Source organism: Rhinoraja longicauda, chromosome 13, assembly GCF_053455715.1.
Source record: "Rhinoraja longicauda isolate Sanriku21f chromosome 13, sRhiLon1.1, whole genome shotgun sequence".
Lineage (NCBI taxonomy): Eukaryota > Metazoa > Chordata > Chondrichthyes > Rajiformes > Arhynchobatidae > Rhinoraja > Rhinoraja longicauda.
In genome coordinates this window covers 35,160,883-35,186,902 of record NC_135965.1, presented here as the reverse complement: position 1 = coordinate 35,186,902, position 26,020 = coordinate 35,160,883, and the positions used below count along the sequence as shown (strand labels likewise).

General features: G+C 42.6%; 1 protein-coding gene across 1 annotated transcript; it reads right to left on the bottom strand.

Annotated features, from left to right (window-relative positions):
- Positions 1 to 20,756: 20,756 nt before the first annotated feature.
- On the bottom strand, positions 20,757 to 21,951 carry LOC144599224 (C-C motif chemokine 20-like). The gene is made up of 4 exons (XM_078409981.1): positions 21,864 to 21,951; positions 21,621 to 21,738; positions 21,402 to 21,482; positions 20,757 to 20,888 (listed from the first exon to the last, which is right to left on the bottom strand). The coding sequence occupies exons 1-4, from the start codon at positions 21,949 to 21,951 to the stop codon at positions 20,867 to 20,869; spliced, it is 309 nt and encodes a 102-aa protein (XP_078266107.1). The 3' UTR covers positions 20,757 to 20,866.
- Positions 21,952 to 26,020: the final 4,069 nt, after the last annotated feature.

Here is a 26,020-nt window from a genome sequence, read left to right as displayed (position 1 = left end):
ACCGCGTAGGTTTTCTCCAAGATCTTCGGTTTTCTCCCACACTCCAAAGACGTACAGGTTGTAGGTTAATTGGCTTGGGTTTGCTTAATAGGTATAAGTGTAAATAGTCCCTAATGTGTGTAGGGTAGTGTTAATGTGTGGGGATCGCTGGTCGTTGTGGACTCAGTGGGCCAAAGGGTCTGTTTCCGAGCTGTATCTCCAAACTAAACTAAAGCTGATGTTGGATTGAACTTCAGACACACCAATGACGATCATAGACAGATGTTCAATTAAGGAACTGTTTCTATTCTGCAATTGGCACTTTTTCATCTGGAAATGATTGCTGGAATGATTTACTTAAATAAAATAAAATTTGAATATTTTATTGTGTAAAAATTGGGCACATTGCGATCTAATTTTTAGGTGATTTAGCCTTAACTATCTAGTGTGGGCTTCATTGACAATGATTTTGGATGATCTTCTATTTCTGAATATATGTAGGTGTGCTGTGACACAGTGACATTTTACATTTTCTCTCTCTGCCTGTGATGATAAGGCCATATGCGTGGCTGCCTCTGTGACCTACATAGAGAAGTAGCTTATTCGAAAATGGTTCTGCAGGCTGCAACATGAGAGCTGGTGAAAGGAAACACACTCATCTCTGAGTCAAGTTCGAGTTCCACTCCAGATATTTGAGGGGAAATCTAATTAGATACTCCAGCGCATTGCTTCCGAAGTGATACGTTCTTGAAGGAGCATTTGTTAGTTGAAACATAATTGTCCATAGCACTTGAGAAAGTGTCATCAACGATAGTATTAAGTGGAACTCGGTTGCCGGTAATCTACTCATTGATGTATATTTTGGATTTCCCTAAAACCACTTGGCTTCAGATCTCAACACAACTGTGGTGCAAACATGGACTAAAAAGCTGAACTCCCTAGATGAGTGTGAGTGACTCCCCTTGACACCAATATAGTGTTTGATCAAGTGTGGTATCAAAGAGCATGATAAAACCTAAGGTAACAGGAATCAAGGGGAATCAGGATTCAACAGAAATGTGGGAATAATTTCACCCGAAGGACTGCAACCATTCCAGCAGGAATCCACCACCACTTTCTTAAAGGCCACATTCTGAAAAAATGAATAAATAAAACATTTCCTATTGTATTTTACAAATAGTTTGATGAAAATTATTGTATGAAAGAAATATATAAGTAGGAACCTGCTGCACTACTTAAAGTAACTGATTTTCTGAATCATTTCAGTTCATTTAATCTTCCATGGAAAATTGTTTAGTTTATTTTATTTCGTTTAGTTTAGAGATACAGCGCGAAAACAGGCCCTTCGGCCCACCGGGTCCGCGCCGACCAGCAATCCCCGCATATTAACACTATCCTACACACACTAGGGACAATTAAAAAAAACATTTACCAAGTCAATTAACCTGCATACCTGTACACTTCTGGAGTGTGGGCGGAATCCGAAGATCTCTGAGAAAACCCATGCTGTCAGGGGGAGTACATACAAACTCTGCACAGACAGCACCCATAGTCGGGATCGAACCTGGGTCACGGGCGCTGTAAACGCTGTAAGGCTACAACTCTACCACTGCGCCACCGTGCTGCCCTAAAAAGTGAGAGTTTATCATTGAGGGTTTATGACAGAATTAATTCTCTAGCTGTCTGCTCGCTCAACAATAATCCCAACATTCTTACGAAAGCTGCCGACAAGGGAGATGCTGTTGTAGTCTTCAGAGGGTTTAGTTCTGTTCAAAGCCCCAATATTATGAAGTGGATTGATCTGGATAGCATCCAGACTTAAGTCAGCGAATGGCAAATATTATTCATCTCACACAACAAATAGATGGCTCCATCATCACTGAGAATTCCACTAGCTGGAGGGGATCAGTTATGTTAACTTTGTTGCTCCAGGATCAAGGAAGACTCTGGCACAAGATGCTGGAGTAACTGAGCTGGCCAAGCAGCATCTCTGGAGAACATGGATAGGTGACAGCTCATGCTAAGACCCTTCTTCAGACTGAAGGAAGCTTCCACTCAGATCATGATAACACACAGTAATTTATAGATGTGAGGGTTTTGATGTTGACAGTATCCACTTTTGATTTACTAACAGTGGATGAATGTTTTTAACACTTGCAAACCATGTGATGCTTTAATCCTCGAACCTCTCCCAGTGGCAACTTCAAACCATCAAATGACTGCACTATGTCTATGGGGTTGTTTGTTTGGTTATGTGGTTATCACACTTTAGAACTATTTCCCCAAGTAATAATAGCATTGTTTTCACTGTTACGTGTTTATTATTTACTTTCATGCTGTTTTCTTGTCTTTGTTATGTGGATGTTGATTGCCTTTTTTATATTCCTGGAATATATTTGGGCAGAGTCCATGCAAAAGTGAGTGTGGCTGGTTGCATCTCCACTGTTGAGTGGCGTTGCTCTGTTGCTTCATGAGAAGAGTGGTAAAGTTGCTGGTTCCTTAATCTTTTTCTTCCAGCATGGATGATTTTTGTCAATGTTTGTGTACATTTCCCAACCTCTTAGTATTGAAATTGTTTTTAAGTATTAATTTTCTGGGAAGTTAGCATCACTGACAAGGCCTGTTGCATTTGCGCAGGGAAAAAAATATAGTTCTAAGCCTCATTCTTGAATGAATGCAACCCATCCAGTGAAAGTACTTCAAGAATGCTGTTGGGTAGGAAGTTCCAGAATTGAATTTCATAAATTCATAGGTGTAGGAGCAGAATTAGGTAATTCAGCCCATCGTCTACTCCGCAATTCAATCAAGTCTGATCTATTTTTCCCTCTCAACACCATTTTCTTGCCTTCTCCCCATAACTCCTGACATCCTTACTCCACTGCAAATCTCCACTGTTCCTTTTTACTAAAGCTACTTGATTTTGGATTGAATTAACCATAGTCAAGGGATCATTATTTAAACTATTTCATACTTAAATGGATGATGCTTATAGTTATATTTAATGTGACTATCTCAAGTACCGTTGCTGTATTATGTTTCTATTTAGTGACAAGCATTTGACCTTAACTTTATCCATTATTCCATTCTAGAGTTTATTCGTCACAATCTTTGAGAACACCTACATAGTTTTATCAGTGTTTATAAATACCTGGGGGAATTTTAAGATGATGCATTGCATTAGGTAGGTGCCTGAATGTAGTAACTCTGTGGTCTGTAAACCTTCTGACCCCATTTAAAAAAAAAATCCCAGCTTTCATAAATATTAACCCGGTTTGTGCATAATCATATTACAATGAGAAATACTTGTTGTCAAACTGACATTTCCATGTACTACATGTCTAACAGACGATGGTTAAGATTAATAACCTATCTTATCTGCATATCAAGAGCGAGGAAAATAATAGGTTCTAACAATTGGAAGTTCCATTGGTGTTTTGAAAAGAAGGCATACAACACATGGAACGATGAGAGGATGCGGCTTTCAAGTAAATTCTACAAACCAAAAGCTTGCTACACAGCACAAATTTGATCACTAGCTTAATTGATACAGCAAAGTCCATGGTCCATGTGGAATTCTCTGCCTCAGAAGGCAGTGGAGGCCAATTCTCTGGATGCTTTCTAAAGAGAGCCAGATAGAGCTCTTAAAGATAGCGGAGTCAGGGGGTATGGGGAGAAGGCAGGAACGGGGTACTGATTGTGAATGATCAGCCATGATCACATTGAATGGCGGTGCTGGCTCGAAGGGCCGAATGGCCTACTCCTGCACCTATTGTCTATTGTCTATTGTCTTCTATAAAAAAGTTATATTAATAATTAGAGCATGTTTTACATTGTAATATGGAGTATCGTTTTGGTCTCCTTTCTTCGCTTAAGGAAGGGCTGTTCAGAAGCCTGATGAGGAGAAGAATCTGCTTCTGAGTCCCAAATATGTTATAATATATCTGCAGGAAATATTTCTAGCCAGGTAATCACTCTTGCTAGTTTATCATAAAAACGGTACCAATAAATGTGGATGTTCGGAAGCAATAACATAATGGAAGGAATTTCAAAGTCAGCTAATATTGTACAGTTCAAACAAAAATTACAGATTGAAAAACAAAGATCAACATTCATTAACATCAGCAATGTTCCTGATGACCAGTATTTTCCCTAATGTGTCGTAAGGTCTATGTAAGCAGTTGTTTTTCCTAACATCATTACTTGTATGAGCTTGTGGTGGCATATTTATTAATTGATGAATTGTCCCAAAATCGAAAAGATAATTGGGAACAAATCCAAAACTATTCACAACAAGAAAAAGTTTAGAGCAAAAATGTGGTTATTAAATTTTCAACAATATGACTACTTCAATTTGCAGTAGCCTCTGCATATTATTAACACATTCAGATTGGTTTTATGACTGTTGTATGGACAATATTTCCATTTAATCAACTTTTGTACATATAAATTCCTCAAGAGGCAAAGATTATAAATGGATTGCTATCACAATGGTTTGCATTCATATTTGCAATTATTATTATATAGGAATAATTCTGTGTACTGTCTTCATTCTGAAAACGAATTAGCAAATAGACATGATTGAAGGTGCAAGTTAAGGTTTCCTTTATCTGTATTTTTTTTCTGCACATTCATTCAAACCCTATTTATTTTCTCAGCTGTGTATCTGAAGTATTCAGGTCTGAGTTAGTCTTTCGAACACTATTAAAAGTAGATCTTGAAGGCAAGTCGACTGTTTGCCCTCCTAGCACCTGTTTATGGAACGTCCAATAACATCATCAATCACATGGAAGCTATACTGATGAACAAATGCTGGAATCGAATAATTACTTCCTTCTGGCAGCCTTACACCTACATTCCCAATACTTTCAAAGAGTTGTGCACGTTGGAGTTTGTAAATGGGTGCCAACAAAGCAATGAATACACCAATTGTTAGCATGGGGTATACAAACTGGTTTCACCATACATATCGAAACATAATCTAATTAGTGAAAATTATTTCTATCTAAAAACAAACCGTGTGGAATGACTTGCAGTCACTGTCGTATTTAATGCCAGTAATAGCACAAAAATAAACAAGTCTGCGTGACATACCTTTCAATACTTCCATATGATAAAATGCATTTTAAATACTTGTTTATTTATTATAAATTACAGTGGTCTGGTTACATAGATTAAAACCTCATCCAGTCCAAGTGAATAATGTCATGCACTTACTTCCCAGGCAGAAAACCACAGGTGAACTCCTTAAAGTAAAAAATATTTTGCAATGAGAGTTTGCCACCAGACCCCTCAAGCCTGCACCATCATTCAGTATGATCATAGCCGATCCATATTGACAACAACTCCTCAATCGCGCAAATATCGATCTGTTTGCATCTTTAATGACCAGGACTCCAAAACCATATGAAGCAGAGAATTTCAACCTGATGGAAGACATTTCTGCATCCACTTAGTTTGTAACCATGTCTTCCTGTTTGTGCCTCTCCCGCTGGTCATCTCAACATCTACCTTATTGAGCCCCCTTCGGATCTTATACGATTGAGTAAGGTCACCTATCATTCGTCTGAACTACAAGGAACACAGACTCAAACTGTTGATCGTTTCTTGTTAGGTCAATCCTCTCAAGATAAGGTGCTGCAACTTCACACTGAGTTTCTGAGCATGCAGCTTCTGTCAACAAATAAATAGCATCAGTTATTTTGTTCTGCTAATTGCAACTAAGGAACGATCTGAAGAAGGGTTAGACAGAGACATACCTCCAAGCCATAGGTGTCCACTGATCACCATTGGTAGTTAGAGAGGCAGATTTCTAAGACCAGAATGAGGTCTTAATCTCTGAAAAATAACTACCTGATCTTGTGGGAGAACTAAAGACATTTAGAATGTGTTTAGCTCTCCCATAAGATTATGCTGTTGTTTGCTAAGAAGAGAGAAAGATGAAGATCATGATGAGCAAGAATGGCTTTGTGTCAAAATGCAAAAGCCTGACTGGCCTAATTAGTTCTTATCTGAAGTGTTTTTATCTGTAGGTATTTCTGCCTTATGCTTTTCTTCAGGATGACACAGTGGCGCAGTGTTAGATTTGCTGCCTTACAGCACCAGAGACCCGGGTTCGATCCTGACTGTGGATACTGTCTGTACAGAGTTTGTACGTTCTCTCTGTGACCGCATGGATTTTCTCCCTGTGCTCCAGTTTCCTCCCCCATTCTGATGGTGCACTAGTTTATAGGTCAATTGGCTTTTGTAAATTGTAAAAAGTGTGTAGAAAAGAACTATTGCGCGGGTGATCATGGTCGGCATAGACTCGGTGGGCCGAAGGGCCTGTTTCCAAGCGGTATCCCTGACCAAAACAATACTAAACTAGGTTGAACCAAACAAAATGAAACTAAACTAACCTAATCTTTATCCTTTTAAATAACTTTATCCTTTTGCTTTAATCAGCAAAGCTAGCATACAACTATCCAGCTATATTTCTGGAAATGGACTATTCAATTTGTTGTACCCAGTGGAAGAAATCAGAAAGTTGTTGTTTATGAACAGGGAGACTTTACTTCCCTAAACTCGTTCCAAGAATATGCAGCTACATGTTGTACATTTGGAGGTTAACACATCCTACTCGTGTGCACTCAGAGGTTAACCGGCCCCGACTTGTGAAATCAATAGCTGGGTATTAAGTAATTGTGTAAAGACCCTTAATTCTTTACAAATAAACGAAAATTTACTTTGCCAAAATTAAATCATCAGATTCTATTATTAGGGTGACGAATAAAAAGAAACTACAATAAAAAGATCTTTCTCGTCTAGCATTATAGAAAATGCTAGACTACAAATGTCTTGAACCTGAAATATTAACTTGCTTTCTCTTCCCACAATTGCAGCCTGATCTGCTGAGTATTTCCAGCATTTTCTGTTTTTATTTTAGATTTCCAGCATCTGCAATTTTATCAAAATTTTCATTTTTAAATGACATGGCATTCAATTTTTCTGCATGTATGTTTCCTCATCGATTTGTGCTATTCTTCGCCTGTAGTCCTGTGATTACTAATTCTTTGCTGGTGGCCACTTAAGTGAGCCTTTACCAATGAGATCATCTAAGTCAACTTAGGCCACCTATCGCACCTGCCATATACAGTATATGTTTCATCTCTTAGCTGCTTACTGGATGATCTTGTTCAGATACTCCAATTGGGTGGGGGGAAAAAAAGAAGATCCATAAATAGTCAGGGGGAATGAGAGGAACAAAAATGTTTGGAGATTTCAGACAGCTGTAAGACCAATGGGGTTGTCACAGTAAGGGATTTTAACTTTCCCAATGTTGACAGGGATTGCCATAATGCCAAGAGCTTATATGGGGTGGAATTTGTAAAGTGTGTTCAGGAAACTTTCCTCTGACAATATGTAGAGGGCCTTACAAGGGAGAGGACAAAGCTTGAACTACTCTTTGGAAATTGGGAAGAGTAAGTGACTGAGATGTTAGTGGGCAACTCTTATGGGTCCAGAGACCACCGTTAGTTTTAAAATAGTTGTGGAAGAACAGGGCCGGTCCACAGGTTAAAGTTTTAAATTGGGGCAAGGCTAACATTGATGGTATGAGACAGAACTTGTAAACATTGGTTGGAGTAGGTAGTTTGAGGGCAAAGGGACATCCAGAAAGTCAGATGCTTTTAAAAGTATGATGGTGAGAAATCAAGATATGCATGTTCCTGTTAGAGTGAAGGGTAAGGCAGTGTTAGAGTAAGGCAGGTTTTTTTCATTGGGCAGGATGGGACTGATTTCCATGGAGCATAAGCAATTGATGAGGTGATCTTATAGAGGTGTATAAAATGTTGAGGGCATAGGTAGGGTGAATGTACAAAATCCTTTTCCCAGGGTAGGGGAATCAAGAACTAGAAGGCGTAGGTTTAAGGTGAGAAGGGAAAGATTTAATAGGAACCCAAGGGGCAACTTCTTCATGGTGGGTACACGGAACAAGCTGCGAAGGGAAGTAGTTGAGGCTGGTACAATAACAACATTTAAAACATATTTGGACAGAGACGTGACTAAGCAGATTTAGAGGGAGTTGGGCCAAACATTGGCAAATAGAACTAGCTTAAATGGTCAGCATCGACTAGCTGGGCCAAGGTACTTGCTACCATGCTAAATGACTGACTCTATTTGGCAAATAAGTCAAGTCAAGTCAAATTTATTTGTCACATACACATACTCGATGTGCAGTGAAATGAAAGTGGCAATGCCTGCGGGTTGTGCACAAAAATAATTACAGTTACAGCATATAAATAAAGTTAATAAGTTACTAAACATAGCACAAAAAGTGTCGACAAAAATTTAGTCTCTGGGGTTATCAAAGTTGACAGTCCTGATGGCCTGTGGGAAGAAGCTCCGTCTCATCCTCTCCGTTTTCACAGCGTGACAGCGGAGGCGTTTGCCTGACCGTAGCATCTGGAACAGTCCGTTACTGGGGTGGCAGGGGTCCCTCATGATCTTGCTTGCTCTGGATCTGCACCTCCTGATGTATAGGTCCTGCAGGGGGACGAGTGTAGTTCCCATGGTGCGTTCTGCCGAACGCACTATTCTCTGCAGGGCCATCCTGTCCTGGGCAGAGCTGTTCCCAAACCAGACTGTAATGTTGCCGGACAGGATGCTCTCTACAGCCCCAGAGTAGAAGCAATGGAGGATCCTCAGCGACACTCTGAATTTCCTCAGTTGTCTAAGGTGGTAAAGGCGCTGCTTAGCCTTACCCACCAGTGCGGCAATGTGCGTTGCCCACGTCAGATCCTCTGAGATGCGGACTCCCAAGTATTTGAAATTGCTCACCCTATCCACAATAGACCCATTTATCTCCAGTGGCGTGTACGTCCTTGGATGTTTAGCCCTTCTGAAGTCCACAATCAGCTCCTTTGTTTTAGTGACATTCAAGAGGAGGCTATTGTCCTGACACCAGAGTGCCAGATCAGCCACCTCCTCCCGGTAGGCCTTCTCATCGTTGTTGGAGATCCGGCCCACCACCACAGTGTCATCAGCAAACTTGATGATGGAGTTTGAGCTGAACCTGGCCCTACAGTCATGTGTGTACAGGGAGTACAGTAGGGGGCTAAGGACGCAGCCCTGGGGGGATCCTATGTTCAGGGTGAGGGAGCTAGATGTGTGTTCCCCCATCCTGACCACTTGGGGCCTGGCAGTGAGAAAGTCCAGGACCCAGGTATGGTGCCCAAAATATTCCATAATTCTTGTGAAGTGAACACATATACAGTTATAAAATCAAAACATGGATGAAGCATGGATTTTAGTTCAATAATGCTTCAGTGGAATATAAAGCCTGTGCAGTTGTTATTCTGATAGTCAATTGTTCTCTAGCCACTCAACCTTAACGCCCCAAATCAGTTTTGTTTTCTTATATTTTATCGAGATTACTACAACACCCCCAACCTTGATTTGAGTTCCACATACTTCAAATGTATCATCCTTCTTCTTGAGTCCACACTTTGTCACAATTGTGATGCATTATTCATATCCGGATCTACTTTGAAACTACAAAAAAAATGGACATCCTGTCTCCTTTAATTTTTTCCATACTCTTCTCAATTTTCAAGCTTTCAAAAGCTGACTGATTTCTCTGGGCAGTGACCTCTTTTCTACAGTTTCCTTTCCTCTTGAAGGCATCCTCACTATGTGCTTAGTTTCCACTTTGGCTTCTCAACGGTATTAACTGCCTGTGGGCGCTTTTTTTCTCCACTCTCTCTGGTAATCTAGATAATGTGAGCAAATTTAATAATTTGTGAAGACCCAAGTTTGGACATCAAAGATTTTGTTCACACCTGGGTCAATGAAAACAAATGGGTCAATGAATGGGTCAATTTTTTCAATGAAAACCCAGTTTTGTAATAGTACCGTTACATTGTTATTCATTAGCAAATGCATCATCAGCAGTATGTGCAAAATCTATCCCCCCGCCTTCCTTTTAGGGGGTGGGTCAATAATGTTTCCAACTTGTAATGGAAATTGTTAAGAGAATGGAATTATTGAATCAGCCAATATTATTTGGCTATGAAAATGGTGTTACTCATTTCTTCGATCCATTTTTTTAGGTCATGTGCAATGTTCTGCCTGATAATTGAAGAGTGAATCATTAAACTGGCAGGTGGAGTCATAAAACTCAGAATATCATATGGGTCTGTGACCTATATAAGATATGAAAGTACTGGAGCTAAACTAATTTGGATAGTTTACTGTTAGTTTATAATATTACAATAATGATTTGTAAAAAATTATTTCGTACTATAGTATGTGGTGGCACAGCTGGTAGAGCTGCTGCCTCACAGTGCAGACTCCCAGGTTTAATTCTGACCATGGGTGCTGTTTATTTGGAGTTTGCACAGTCTCCCTGTTTCCTCCATGGGTTTCCTCTGGTGCTCCAGTTTCCTCTGACATTCCAAAGGCATGCAGGTGTGTAGGTAATTTCTCCTCCGTAAATAACCCCACTAGTATGTAAGGAGTGGATGAGAAAGTAGAACTAGTGTGTTGGGTGGACCCCTGGGCTGTGGGGCCTGTTTCCATGCTGTATCTCTAAATCTCTGATAATCCATAACATTATTATCCAGAGATGTTCTTGATTAGTATGAGTTGTCAGGGGCTATGAGGAGAAGGTAGGAGAATGTGGTTGAGCAGGAAAGATAGATCAGCCATGATTGAATGCCAGAGTAGATGTGATGGGCCGAATGGCCCAATTCTGCTCCTCCTTATGAAGATCCCAATAGCTTGGCACCTAGGTCACTAGGTGATGTTTATTGCACTTTCATTGCACTTTTATTCCACTCATCAGCACTCTGGTTCCCAAATTCCCCATCTACTCACTAGGCCTCAGTTTCCACACGCTCTTTCTGCTCACTGGAGCCCCAATTTCTTTGCTCACCAAGTCCTGACCCCATGCTCCTTCCCAGCTCACTGGAGCTCCGATTTCCACACTCCCTTTTAAACATATGGAATCCCGGTTTCTGCACTCACTTTAAACTGATTGGTGTTCAGTTCCTGTGCTCCCTTTAATCTTACTGAATTCACTGAAAAATGTATTCTAATACTGAATAACATGTTAAAATAGATGGATTAACAGTGTCCCTAAATATTATTTTTTCATAATTTAATAGTCTGGGAAATTTGCTAGTCTAGAACCAAATTCCTGTGCAAATTGTAGTATTGGAGATATAGTGCAGTAGATCAATTATTGATTTTATTCATAGAAAATGATGGCTTTATCAGTTTACAATATAACAAGGCCCTATATTGCAGCAGAACATTGTGCTAAGTAATGTGAGTAAACTGGCGGGCAAACGCAAGTCCCACCTATGAAGTAGCTGGAAAAAATTGACCACCGAGTACACCATGCTATGGTGCCTGAGTTTTGTTAGTGATGGCTCCTATAAAAGGAAGCATTCTCTCCTCAAGGGTATGTGCTACTATAGCAGGGCTTGTCCCCATAGTTTGTTGTTGTTCAAACCATTATACTTTCTCTTCACCTGTAATATGTTTGTTGTGATTGAATAACTGGGATTGTGCACAAGTTCAATGTGTACATGTGTGAATGATTGATGCACACATGTTTAGTTTAGTTTACTTTGGAGATGTGGTGCGGAAATAGGCTTTTCGGCCCACCGAGTCAGTGCCGACCAGACTAACATTATCCTACACACACTAGGGACTATCTACAATTTTACCAAAGCCAATTAACCTACAAACCTGTAAGTCATTGGAGTGTGGGAGGAAACCGGAGAACCCAGAGAAAACTCACCCAGGTCACGGGGAGAACGTACACACCCTGTACAGACAGCACCCGTCGTCAGGATCGAACCCGTGTGTCGGGTGCTGGAAGTCAGCAATTCTACAGCCATGCCGCATTTGCGCATGTGCTTTGTGTATGTTTGCTGAATGTATGCATGCATTTGTGTGTACACATGCACATTGTGTGTGTGTGTGTGTGGATATGTGTATGTGTGTATAGAGTGTGCATCTGAGCATGTGTGTGTTTGTGTGTCAGAGAGAGAGAGAGTCCTGTGCTTTTTGTTGTCTACTGCCGGACCCTGACGTGAGAGGACGCTGGCGCTGTTTGTTCGCCGCTTCTCCGTCAGGATAGTTTGTCTGTTTGTCTTTATGTTATGACTGTTTTTGTAAAGCGCTTTGAGCTCCTGGTAAAGCGCTATATAAAATAAATGCTTATTATTATTATTATTATAACAGTATGGAAGTGTTCATTTTTAAGGAGTATTTGTGATTGTTAGGTCTCAGCATTGATTGATTTAGACTAATGGTGGGAGAGTGACTTGCGTGATGAATTAAACAATGCATGAGGCTGGTGATGCAACTGATGATGCTTCCATGGGTGTGAAGCCAAACATCCTTTAGTAACACAACACCAATGTCCTTGGGGCTTCCTCCCAGTGATAGTGACAAAAGGCTTGTTTATTAGGATGTCGTAAAGAGAAAGAGGAAGTAAAGAGGCAGATAGATTTATTAAGGGAACTATTTTGTACATAAAATGATTGAACACAATCTCAATCATTGTGCTGGAAGAATAATATCATTATGGATCATTATTATTGGTTTATTATTGTAACATGGATGGAGATTAAAAACATTGTTTTGCGTGCTATCCAGGGAAGTCATAACATACATGAGTACATCATATAGTGCAAAAGAGAACAAAAACAGAACTCAGAATACAGCGTTACCGCTGCAGAGAAAGTGCAGATAACAAAAAGTGTCAAGGACGGAACAGGATTGATTGGAAGATCGGGAATTCATTGTTAGCTTTTGAGAGGTCCATTCAGGAGCAGTGGGGAAGAATCTATCTTGAATCTGGTGGTACGTTCTGTCACGCTTGTGTATCTTCTGCCCGATCAGAAATGAGAGAAGGGAAAATGACTTGGGTGTGAGTGGTCCCTGATGATGTTGTCTGCTTATCTGAGGCAGCATGGAGTGTAGATGGTGTTGATATGGGGGGGAGGCTGGTTTGCGAGATGGACTGGGTGACATTCACACCCCTCTGCAATTTATTACGGTCTTGGACAGAACAAGCTGAGATGCAGTCTGACAGGATGCTTTCTATTGTGCATCTATAAAGGTGTGTTATAAAATATATAACACATCTCTACAAAATACCTGATAAAATATCTTCCCACTTCCATTTGTCCATGGATCTAAATGGGTTCCTGACCTCTAGAGAAGAAGTGTCAGGGTGTTAATGTACTCATGTTTTTTGAGCGGTGGCTGAACTCTAATTTATGATTAAATGATACAACAAAGTCACAATTTCCCATCCCAATGATATATTGCAGCTTATTTATTTAGGCCGTGGTGTCAGAGTTTAGGCGAGGCAAAATAAGATTTATACAATGGTAATAATTTTCATAGGCATCGGTTATACAACTAACCACTTGACATGTTGTTGAGTTAAAGGCTACACCACATGACCTCAATCAGTCTGGAAGTACATTATTCAGTTTTAGTAGCCAAATAAAATGAAAATGAGCAGAAGTGTACACAAGCATAAAATAATAAATGGTAAATAATTCATTGAAAAGAAAATCCTAATTTTTGATTTCTTATTGAAGTCGTAGGGAAAATGTAGATGATATGAAAAAGTCAAACCACTGTAGAAGCTGGAAATCTGAAATAAAAACAGAAAATGCTCAAATATCTCAGTAGGTCAGGTAGCATCTGTGGAAAGAGAAACGGTTAACGTTTGAAGTCTGTGACTCCTAATGAAGGGTGCCAGACTTGAAATGATAGAGACTGAAAATATTCTGCACCACTGAACTGGAGCCTGTGTTAAGAATGACAGAATAGTATAATGCAGAATAAATAATTTAGACAATGCCAAAAACATCTTTGTTAGTGGATGATAATTGCATATGCATCAGTTTGATTTTACATGCTTATTTTATTTGATTCCTAGAGGTACAATGAATGATTTCAGGAATAGTTAATTCCAGATAGCTCATTGGCAGCTGGAGGCCCAGTGTATTACATAGAAACATAGAAACATAGAAAATAGGTGCAGGAGTAGGCCATTCGGCCCTTCGAGCCATGCACCGCCATTGTCTATAGTCTATTGTCAATATGATCATGGCTGATCATCCAGCTCAGTAACCTGTACCTGCCTTCTCTCCATACCCCCTGATCCCTTTAGCCACAAGGGCCACATCTAACTCCCTCTTAAATATAGCCAATGAACTGGCCTCAACTACCTTCTGTGGCAGAGAATTCCACAGACTCACCACTCTCTGTGTGAAGAAATGTTTTCTCATCTCGGTCCTAAAAGACTTCCCCCTTATCCTTAAGCTGTGACCCCTGGTTCTGGACTTCCCCAACATCGGGAACAATCTTCCCGCATCTAACCTTTCCAACCCCTTAAGAATTTTATATGTTTCTATAAGATCCCCCCTCAGTCTTCTAAATTCCAGCGAGTATAAGCCTGAATAATATTGTACATTTGAACTTTGGCTTGGTGCGATTCTTGTGTACTGCTTCTGTGTAATCTACTGTTCTTACACTCTTGTACTTAAGTATGATTGTGCCAATGTTTTCGTAAGATTTTTACTGAACTGTATGCAGAAAAGGAATTTCACTGTACCAAGGTACATGTGACAAAAGTACCATTGACGCATTAATGTCATCTCAGTAGTTATTGCTGAGGCGATACACTAGTCTTCAGGACTTCTGGATTATGATTATGATTGTAGCTAACCTTTAATTCTACCCATACCGATAAGCTATCAAGTCCATTCAACTGAGTTTTGGTCAACATGGTGGTACGTCTAGTGGAACAGCTGGTTTGCAGTTCCAGGATCCAGGTTCAGTCCAGGTTCACCTCCGGTCTGTTTGGAATTTGCAGGTTCTCCTTGTGACCATGTGGGCTTCTTCTTGGTGCTCCAGTTTCCTTCCCCATCACAAAAATGTGCAGTTGGTAGGTTAATTTGTAATTTTGTAATTAATATATTATCCTTGTATGTAAACATATGTAAACATACAAGGATTTTGATTTGACAACAGTCATACAAAAAAAGCAACAAGATACATAACCACATAAAAATTCAACATAAATTTAAACAGCCACCACAACGTGAGTGAGAACCCCCAGGGCACACAGCATACTCGGAGACCCACAGCCATCAGTTCGATGTCCGGGCCGCACACATGCTCCTTCACCGTGATGTGACCAGAGTTGTACCGACCGCTGTCACTCTCCCTGCAGTCCCTGTCCACCCGAACAGTCAGAAAGCCGTCCACACTTGCACTAAACTCCAGGATGTCCTCATAGAGCCATGTCTCTGCAAAACACCAAGATCACTGCACTCACGGCACTCCATCTGAGTCCTCACCAGTGCAGGCAGCACGTCCATCTTGCTTTTTCGGCAACCTCACATTCCTCACATTCCTCCTTTATCCTGCAATCGGGGCGATCGAAGCTCCCACGATCGGGGTGATTGAAGCTCCTGCGATCGGGGTGATTGAAGCTCCTGCGATCGGGGCAGTCGAAGCTCCTGCGGTTGGAGCTCACGCAGTCGATCCCTAACAAAGGGACCGCCAGCTCCAGGATGTTAAAGCCGCAGTGCAGACGGAGATACGATGAAAAAGTCGCATCTCCGTCGAGGAAAGAGATAAAATAGGTTTCTCCCAACCCTCCTCTCCACCCCCACATAATACAAAAATTAAAAGTACACTAAAAACGTACAAGTAAACATAGACCAAAACAGCAAAAGTAGAAAAAGATGAGACAGGCTGTTGGCGAGGCTGCCATGTACAGCGCCACCCGGTGGTAGACACAGATTAGTATGGCTGTCAGGAGTAATGGGGAGATGGAAGGAGAAAGTGGTTGAGAGGGAAAGGCAGATCAGCTGTGATTGAATGCCGGAGTCGACTTGATGGCCTAATTTTGCTTCTATGACATATGAACTTATGAACTTATGCATATTGGCCTGAGTATGTGAGTGAGTTTTAGAAACTGGGAGGTTAATGGGAATGTTGTTAGAATAAAAAACATACTAGTGTAAATGAGTGCTTGCTGGTCAGCATGGTATTACTGTGCTGTGGTCTGATACTGTGTTTTACAGCTCAATGATTTTATACAGCTGCAAATTAACTGAGTTCTGTGGCAAAGATGTTAACCCACCTGTTAATTCTGCACACCTTGGATTCCCTTTGATTTGCATGATTCACATAAGACATTAAAAATGTCATATTTTCTCACCACATCATAACTTTGCCAGCCAAGGTGTTTGTAGAGCTGGGGGATAGTTGTAATGTCTGTGATAAACTGTGCAAAGGCTGTAAATAGTTTCAAATATACATTACATTTGAATTACAAATAGGGCAGCACGATGGCGTAGTGGTAGAGCTACTGCCTGGCAGCGCCAGAGACCCAGGTTCAATCTGACTACGGGTGCTGTCGGGATGGAGTTTGTACATTCTCCCCGTGACCTGCGTGCGTTTCCCCCGAGATCATTGGTGTCCTCCCACACTCCAAAGACGTAGGTAATTGGGCTTGGTATAAATGCACAATTGTCCCTCGAGTGTGTAGGATAGCGTTAGTGTGCGGGGATCACGGGGACTACATGTACAAAGAAGGATCATACCATGAGGTTGGATGTGAGCTTTTTTGATTCTGTGCACAATCGTGGATCAACTGGGCACAGAAATATTGGGTGGGTCGGGGCATAGACCTGCAAAGGAAATCAAGATTCTTTTGCTCAAGTGAATGAGGGAGCAAACAAATCTTCATTAGAAATCTGTGTCTTTGCTGCTGTCATGGTTATGACCATTGAAACGGAGGTGAGACTCTTGTTCCCATTCATTAAACTTTATCTCTGTTCCTCTCTCACAGAGAGGGGCGGCACGGTGGTGAAACAGTAGAGCTGTTGCCTTACATCGTCAGAAACCCAGGTTTGATCCTCACTTTGGGTGCTGCCTGTACAGAGTTTGTACGTTCTCCCTGTGACCAGCTCACAGGAATAGGAATTTGAGGGGTAACTTTTTCCACACAAAGAGTGGTCGGTGTATGGAACAAGCTGCCAGAGGAGGTAGTTGAGGATGGGACTATCACAATATTTAAGAAACAGTTAGACAGCTACAAGGATAGGACAGATTTGGAGTGATATGGACCAAGCTCAGGCTGGTGGGACTAGTGTAGCTGGGACAGGTTGACCGGTGTGGGCAAGTTGGGCCGTAGGGCCTGTTTCCAAACCGCATCACTCTATGACTCAATGACTATGACTCTATGACCACGTGGGTTTTCTCTGGGTGCTCTGATTTTCTCCCACATTCCAAATACATGTAAGTTTGTGGGTTAATAGGCTTTTGTAAATTCTCCCTGTTGTGTTTGAGTTTAGTTTATTTGAGTTTAGTTTATTGTCACATGTACTGAGGTACAGTGAAAAGATTTAGTGCGTAGGCTGGAACTAGTACAGTCGTTGATCGGCGTTGACACTGTGGGACAGAAGGCCTGTTTCCATGCTGTGTCTCTGAAATAAACTAAACTAAACTAAAACAAAGATGCTGCCTGACCAGTTAAGGACTTCTGACATCTATTTTTATATGGCTTAGGAGAGTTGTATTGGTACAGCTGGGTAATCATCCTTAAGCTTTTATTTATTCTAATAAACTTACAAATTAGTTCTCAACTCACCGAACCCCGGAAAGGCTCACATATTAATTTTAACATGGATTACCTCTGTATTTTTAATTCATAACAAATAAGGCCAATAAATTGTAGACAACTTCCATATTCTACAAATAGCATAACCCCAGAGGAAGTGTGAACAGGTGTGAAATAATAACTTTGTAACTCCTTGGTGGGAATTACCCTGCAGTTTTGTAACACAAGGAAAATATATAAATATGAAAAGAGGAAATCAGGGTCAGCCCCCTCATCACTTGACGGACAGGCTTAAGGGGTTAAGAGTCAGCCCGTTGGGGGGTGCGGTTTATCCCGAGTTGGACTTCGCTGTGAGTAGAAGCTCACAGCCAAATAAAGACCGTTACTAAACCTGCCTGGCGTCCAGCCTTTTCTCTGGCCTCCGCCAGGCCACTACACTAGCTTAGATAAGCATCCTGGTTGGCATGCACGAGTTGGGCCAAAGGTGTCCTTGCTGCATGACTCTGTGACTCAAAATAAAGGATTAAACTACTTGACATTTCTTTAATCGGTTTACCAGTGGCAGAAGTGTGTATGTGTCCATCACAGCATTGTTGAAAGAGATCGTCCATAGTTGCAAAACCCCATCATCGCGCCAAGGATTCTGCCAGAACAGTTCTGATAGATCAGCATTGGGAATCCATGAGGTGCTGCAGTCCATAAACTTGTACAGAAATGGCCACCACCATTATCTCATCCTCAAGGCATAGCATTGCACTCACTCTCTTAGCTATTACGCCAGGAGATCAGTCCTAGTTTAACATAATGTGCCAGGAAAGCACCTGACTTACCAGGGGAGTGGATGATCCATCTCAATGTGCTCCCTGATTCCCCACCATCACAGTCCTCAGCCAAGAGCCAATGGGGTAGTGAGTGCCTGGAATGCAATGCCAGGGTTGGTGCCTTAGGCAGATCTGATAATAGCATTTAAGAAACTTTTGGATACGCAAATGGATGAAGAGATATGGATTATGTGCAGCCACATAAGAGTTGGTCTGGTAAACCTCTGCTGCACCCTCTTCACATCCTTTCTGTTATTGGGTGACCAGAACTGCACGCAAGTCCGTGGTCCCCGCATGTTTCAAAAGATCCATCATTGTACCGGTGCCAAAGAATGCCTCTCCAGCGTGTTTAAATGACTACCGACCAGTGGCCCTCACCTCGGTTGTCATGAAATGCTTTGAGAGGCTAGTCAAGAAGCACATCTGCGCCCTCCTTCCTCGCAACATGGACCCACTACAGTTCGCATACCGTCCGAACAGGTCCACGGATGATGCGGTCTCCCAGGTTCTACACACCGCTCTCTCTCATCTGGACAGCCAGGGGGGCTATGTGAGGATGCTGTTTATTGACTTTAGTTCAGCATTCAACACAATAGTCCCCAGCAGACTGGTTGAGGAGCTGCTGGAACTGGGGCTTAGCACCCCTCTGTGTGCCTGGGTCCTGGACTTTCTCACTGCCAGGCCCCAAGTGGTCAGGATGGGGGAACACACATCTAGCTCCCTCACCCTGAACATAGGACCCCCCCAGGGCTGCGTCCTTAGCCCCATACCGTACTCCCTGTACACACATGACTGTGGGGCCAGGTTCAGCTCAAACTCCATCATCAAGTTTGCCGATGACACTGTAGTGGTGGGCCGGATCTCCAACAACGATGAGAAGGCCTACCGGGAGGAGGTGGCTGATCTGGCACTCTGGTGTCAGGACAATAGCCTCCTCTGGAATGTCACTAAAACAAAGGAGCTGATTGTGGACTTCAGAAGGGCTAAACATCCAAGGACGTACACACCACTGGAGATAAATGGGTCTATTGTGGATAGGGTGAGCAGTTTTAAATACTTGGGAGTCCGCATCACAGAGGATCTGACGTGGGCAACGCACATTGCCGCACTGGTGGGTAAGGCAAAGCAGCGCCTTTACCACCTTAGACAACTGAGGAAATTCAGAGTGTCTCTGAGGATCCTTCATTGCTTCTACTCTGGGACTGTAGAGAGCATCCTGTCCGGCAACATTACAGTCTGGTTTGGGAACAGCTCTGCCCAGGACAGGATGGCCCTGCAGAGAGTAGTGCGTTCAGCAGAACGCACCATGGGAACTACACTCGTCCCCCTGCAGGACCTATACATCAGGAGGTGCAGATCCAGAGCAAGCAAGATCATGAGGGACCCCTGCCACCCCAGCAACGGACTGTTCCAGATGCTACGATCAGGCAAACGCCTCCGCTGTCACGCTGCGAAAACGGAGAGGATGAGACGGAGCTTCTTCCCACAGGCCATCAGGACTGTCAACTTTTATAACCCCAGAGACTAAATTTTTGTCGACACTAATAGTAACTTATTAACTTTATTTATATGCTGTAACTGTAATTCTTTTTTGTGCACAACCCGCAGGCATTGCCACTTTAATTTCACTGCACATCGTGTATGTGTATGTGACAAATAAATTTGACTTGACTTGACTTGAATACAGCCTAACCAAAGTCATAGTATTGCATCAGTATACTCAATGCCGTGACCAATGAAGGCAAGCATATCAAATGCCTTCTTTACCACTCTAACCTTTTCTTTTGCACTAGTTTTGATTGCACTACAATCTTTGCAGTGTCTTGCTGCTTTGCATCCATTGTTGCATCTTTTGTTATATTTAATATTAGTGTTTAACCCTATGAGCTTCATGCATACAAGGAAATTGATTGCACCCTGGTATATATGACAATTAACTAACCTGAATCTAAATTTGAATCAGCACTTTTTTTCACATAATATCTCTGCATTCACAAGGTCTAATTTCTACCCATTTTGGTGCAAAGGATACAACAGTTCAGTCTTAATAAATGAAACAGTTTTAATTCAAATATGAATACATCAACATCAAAAGGGTCAAAATATTGTCATGAGACATTGTTTATTGATCTGTAAAATACACATGATGAATAAAGCACTCACAATGATTTTTAGGAACAATAGCTTACAAAGTCAAAAGCTGGGTAGACACAAAATGCTGGAGTAACTCAGCGGGACAGGCAGCATATCTGGAGAGAAGGAAAGTCAAAACTGTATATCTCTGGAGGATGAGATGAGAGCTGTATAAATCAGATATATACCAAAGTGAATTACAAACTAAAAATAAGTACAATAGTCTTTTTCCATCATAGTATGAAAGTAGGATTTCCTATTGCCCATGGAATTGAGATAATGCCGTCTCTCATTTCTGTTTCATTTCTTTCCTAGAATGTAAAATATGAGAATGGAATTAGTTACAACATCCATTAAAATCAAAGGATAGGCACTTCACAGTGGCACGGATGTACTATTGCTGTCTAACAGCGCAGATTTGTAGGTTAACTGGCTGCTGTAAATTGCCCTTAGTGTGAAGGATGTCGAAAGTGGATTAACAGAACTGGTGCATAGGTGATCGATGGTCTGAGTGGACTCGGTGGGTTGAAAGGCGTGTTTCCACGCTGTATCTCTAAACTAGACTAAAACTAAACTAAACACATGGTAAAACAATCTGCCTGATCTAATTCAGGTGTTTATTCTACTCTCATTCAGATTGTGTTATCCAGGCTGTCTAATTAAGTAAATGTGATCTTGTGTACATTCATACATGCAAGGAATTTCTTGGTTTAACAAACCAGGAGATACTGCATAGCTTATTACTTATGGATCAACATAGAAAAGCACAATACCCTGTAGTCAAAAGTTTAATTAAAATTAGACAAAAAGATTTATCTCCTTACTTCAGAAAATCTCTGATTATATTTTTCACCCACTTATCTTCTGGGTTTGCACAGATACTTAAGCGTTTCCTTGTGTAAAATCTGTGAAGGATATTTTAAAAAGAATTATCATGATGCTGGTAGATTACAATTCATACATTGTGCATTTCAAATATATTTTCCAGAAAGGAACTTTGAAATATTATTCTCCTTTTAACAAGACAAAGAATTTGCACTTACATGACTGCATCAATGCTGCAGAGTTCATTTGAAAACTGTCTCACGTAGCCTCGAATTAGTTTAGAAGGTAAAGGTTTTGAGCTATATGAAAGACAACAGTCAATTGGAGATTGGGCATCTATATAAAATAAATATTAATGGACATTGGTTAAAAGGGGCAAAACAGAGACAGCATGTCAGCTGAACATTAGAATGCATTAGGTGAAAGATTGGAACAGAAGGAAACATATAGGATGGGATTACCTGCAAATGGGAACTTTTCCACGGTGCTCAGCATCAGCAGTCCTATGAACATTGCCATGGGCAGAATCCTACAGTTAATTTGCTTCATTCTACTGATATAAAACAACGAGTGACAATGCTCAGGAAATCAATGGAGCGTAGAGTTGATCTGATGGGAAGGTACAGTGATCTGCTTTTATATGCTTTTTTGGTCACGGGGGATCTTTCAAAAGCATTTCCTTTTCAGTTTTATCTTCCCACAATACAGTCTTAATCACCTTTTATCACACTGATGTAAGCATATTCGGGGAACATGAATAGTGAATTTCCTCTTGTCTGTGTTGTGATATTGCTGGGACTACTTTGTGTATCCCAAGGACTACTTTGTTTGCATGTGTAGGAATGCGTGTATAAGAGGTTGGTGTGATTGGGTGGTCACTCTGGATCCAGGTGACCATGGAATAAACAGCCTGGAGATGAGCTCCAGCATTGTAACCTTTTATACACGTGTACTTGTGGTCCGTCCAGAGTCACTAAAGGTACAACAGGTACCGGACCACGAAGTACAACATTGTGGCAGCGGTTTGGTGATTTGCCTAGAAAGGTAAAGAGAAACCCAAGCGGAAAAGGTTCACAAGTCATTAAAAAATAAAAAATAAAAAGATTTTTTTTAAATGATGATTTCTTTGTGAAAATTATACTACGTAAATAATTAAGCTAGTGCCCTAGGGGAAAGAAACAGAAATAAAAAGTGGTTTCCAGCTCGTATGGGATGCTGGATTGCCTCTCGACAGGGCCAACCGTGTATGTGCACTTACCTGATCTGTAGTCAGCGCTGAGCTGCCGACGGGACGTTGCAAGCTGCTGAGGGAGGTGTGTGAAGGCCCACACCGACGACGACACCGTCACCGACAGGGACCGTTGAGACCCGACATCGCGGGGGAGTGCAGAGTCCGGTGAGACCCAACGTCGCGGGGGAGTGCAGCTTCCGGTGAGACCCGGCATCGCGGGGGTGTTCGGCGACCGGAGGGACCGACCACCCACGGAGGCGCGACGACTGGTAAGGCCGAGGCACTGCATACTTACCCAGGCACGGCGACCGGTGAGTCGGGAAGGCCCTGGGCCCGAGGCAGCGGCAGCATGTGTCGACTGAGCGGCAGCGGCCGGGAGCACCTGTGGGCGGGGCCAACCCGCTCCGCAGCCGAGGCCCGATCGCACTGCGGTTACAGCAGCTGGGAGCTGCATCGTTGCGGGCCCATCGTTGCGAGCCCATCGTTGCGGGCCCATCGTTGCGAGCCCATCGTTGTGGGCGCATCGTTGCGAGCCCATCGTTGCGAGCCCATCGTTGCGGGCCCATCGTTGCGAGCCCATCGTTGCGAGCCCATCGTTGCGAGGCAGATCATCGCGGTGGAGCAATGACCTTCACCCATCTAGAGCCTACGCTACGCTGATCTACACGGCCAGTCTGCTTCTTGAAGGGAAGATTTGGACATTGCTTTGTGTGCTTATCTGTGTGTAATACTGAATGATTACTGTTTTGCATTTGATACTAGGGTATATGTATGTTTATTTCTGTGAGTGCATATAGTTCTATAGATTTACTGATAGCAAGGGTTGGGGTCCTGTGATACGGTTGTTTTGGTTTTGTTTGTAATTGTTCAAGTTACCGTGTTTCCGCCATATAGTGCAAATAACATGTCTCGATTTCCTGAAATGAACTGGCAAGTGCTGGACATCCCCAATGAGTTCTCCCTGTTCAAGCAGAGGTTGCAACTGTGCCTGGAACACTTAGAAATCGCATCGGAATCTAAGCAGGCCACGAAGATTAAAATCGCTTTGGTAGTGGAAGGACTTCGTCGTTTGAATGCGTCAGGTCTGAGTGTGGAGGATCGGAGCAAACCGGAGTGCATATGGGCATTTTTTGAGGACCAGCTGAGGACGAAGGTAAATTTCAGGGTCCACAGGTTGGAGTTAATGCTGTATCACCAGAAGCCGGGGGAGTTGCTTGCTCAGTTTGTGACCCGGTGTCGCGAAAAAAGTCTCCAGTGTGATTTCACTGAGCATGAGCTCACTGACAGAGTCATGGAGTTGGTAATCACGTCCACGCCCCATGAAGGTCTACAGCGAGAGCTTCTACAGAAGCCTGCAGGCCACACCATTCCAGAGGTGCTTACGTTAGGCAGGCAGTATGAGGCCATTGCAGCGGGCAGACAGTGCATTGCAAATTTAGAGCCCGGGTCTAGCCATATTGATGCTGTCAAGACACGAGGGTCGACGAAACAGAAGTCGCAGGATGAGAGACAAAACCCTTGTGGCCACTGTGATTTGTTTCATAAGCCCAGGCAACGTATCGCGACACATGCAAGAAGTTTGGCAAGAAAGGGCATTGGGCAAAATGCTGTAGGTATAAAGTGGATCCTGTGCGCCCATCTAAATGGTCCAGGGGCAAATACAAGCGAGTTGACGAGGTGCAGCAGCAGTCCCATGATGGTGATGCATCGTGCTGTGACAGTCAAGAGGAAGGATCGGATATGTATTTCCATAATATCACCATTTCAGGTATGGACAGGATGCCTCCAATAGGTGATGAGGCATTTGCGGTGTTGAACATCAAATGCCCGTCAATGAAGGGGCAACATCGACTGAAGGTGAAGATAGACACCGGGGCTGGAGGAAATACCCTTCCCCTTCGGATCATACGAGACATGTATCCACATGACAAATACAAGCAGCACCTACGACCAAGCAAAGTCCGTCTGACAGCATATAATGGGACGGAAATCATGTGTGTTGGAACTATATCCGTTTCGTGCCGATACCAGGGGTCGATGTGGTGTCCTCAGGAATTTTTCGTGGTAGACGTGGCAGGATCCGCTGTCATAGGCCTCCCAGGTATTAAGCAACTTCAGGTTGTCACGATACATGCTATGGGAACAGAGGAGCACCCATCAGACGCTCGGAAGGAGCAAGACAGTTTCAACTCGGTGGGGGACCTAATGAAGAGGTGGCCTAATCAGTTTGATCGGATTGGCAACTTCAAGGGGCCAGCCAACCTTCATCTCAAGGAGGAGGCCACACCACACATTGATGCGCCAAGGAAATGTAGTATCCATCTCAAAGACAAGTTGCGGGCTGAGTTGGGCAAGATGGAGGATGATGGAGTCATCCGAAAGGTGACTCACCATACGGACTGGTGCAGTTCAATAACCACCTCCGTTAAGAAGGATGGGTCAATCAGGGTATGCCTAGACCCGAAGCATTTGAATGCAAGTCTCAAACGTTGCCCACACAAGATCCAGACACTTGAGGAGATCAATCCGGCTTTTGCCAAAGGGAAATTGTTCTCCAAACTCGATGCTAAAGCGGGTTATTGGTCTGTCCGACTTGATGAGGCTAGCCAGGAACTTACCACGTTCCGCACGCCTTTTGGCAGGTATTGCTACAAGAGGTTGCCTTTCGGTTTGTCGGTGAGTCAGGATATATTCCAGCAGCGTATGGACACGATCATAGAACAGGTTCCTGGATGCGTCTGCATTGCGGATGATATTGTCATAGTGGGATCCACAGCGCAAGAACATGATTATAATCTAAAGAAGCTGTTAGAGGCAGCGTCCCGGGAAGGACTAGCTTTCAACAGTGCTAAGTGCGTAGTGAAGGCTAACTCCATCAACTTCTTCGGGACAATGTATTCAGACACAGGCATCCGGCCAGATCTTGGTAAGGTGCAGGACATTCATAAGATGCCAACACCACAAGATAAGGAAGATTTACAACGGTTCCTGGGGATGATGAATTTTTTATCGCCATACATCCCAAAGTATGCTGACCTGGTCGCCATTTTGAGGGATTTGCTGAAGAAAGATGTCCCATTCTTGTGGCAAGAAGACCACCAAACGGCGTTCTGTAACCTGAAAAGCTGCATACAGGGGGAATCTGTCCTCCAGTACTATCGCCCTGATGCTCCTGTCACCCTTGAGGTAGATGCGTCAATGAAAGGAGTGGGAGCATGCCTTTCGCAGGAAGGACGGCCTGTTGCGTACGCTTCGAAGGCACTGTCTTCATGCCAGTCCAACTACTCCAATATTGAACGCGAGACCCTTGCCTTGGTTTTTGGCATCACAAGGTTTCATATGTACTTATTTGGGCGGGATTTTAAGGTGCTGACTGATCACAAGCCT

Coding starts and splice junctions, on each gene's coding strand:
- LOC144599224 (XM_078409981.1), bottom strand. CDS start 21,951: ATGAAGCAAATTAACTGTAGGATTCTGCCCATGGCAATGTTCATAGGA. Junction 21,483..21,620: donor TGCAGCATTGATGCAGTCAT/GTAAGTGCAAAT, acceptor TATCCTTCACAG/ATTTTACACAAGGAAACGCT. Junction 20,889..21,401: donor ATAATCAGAGATTTTCTGAA/GTAAGGAGATAA, acceptor TTTACATTCTAG/GAAAGAAATGAAACAGAAAT.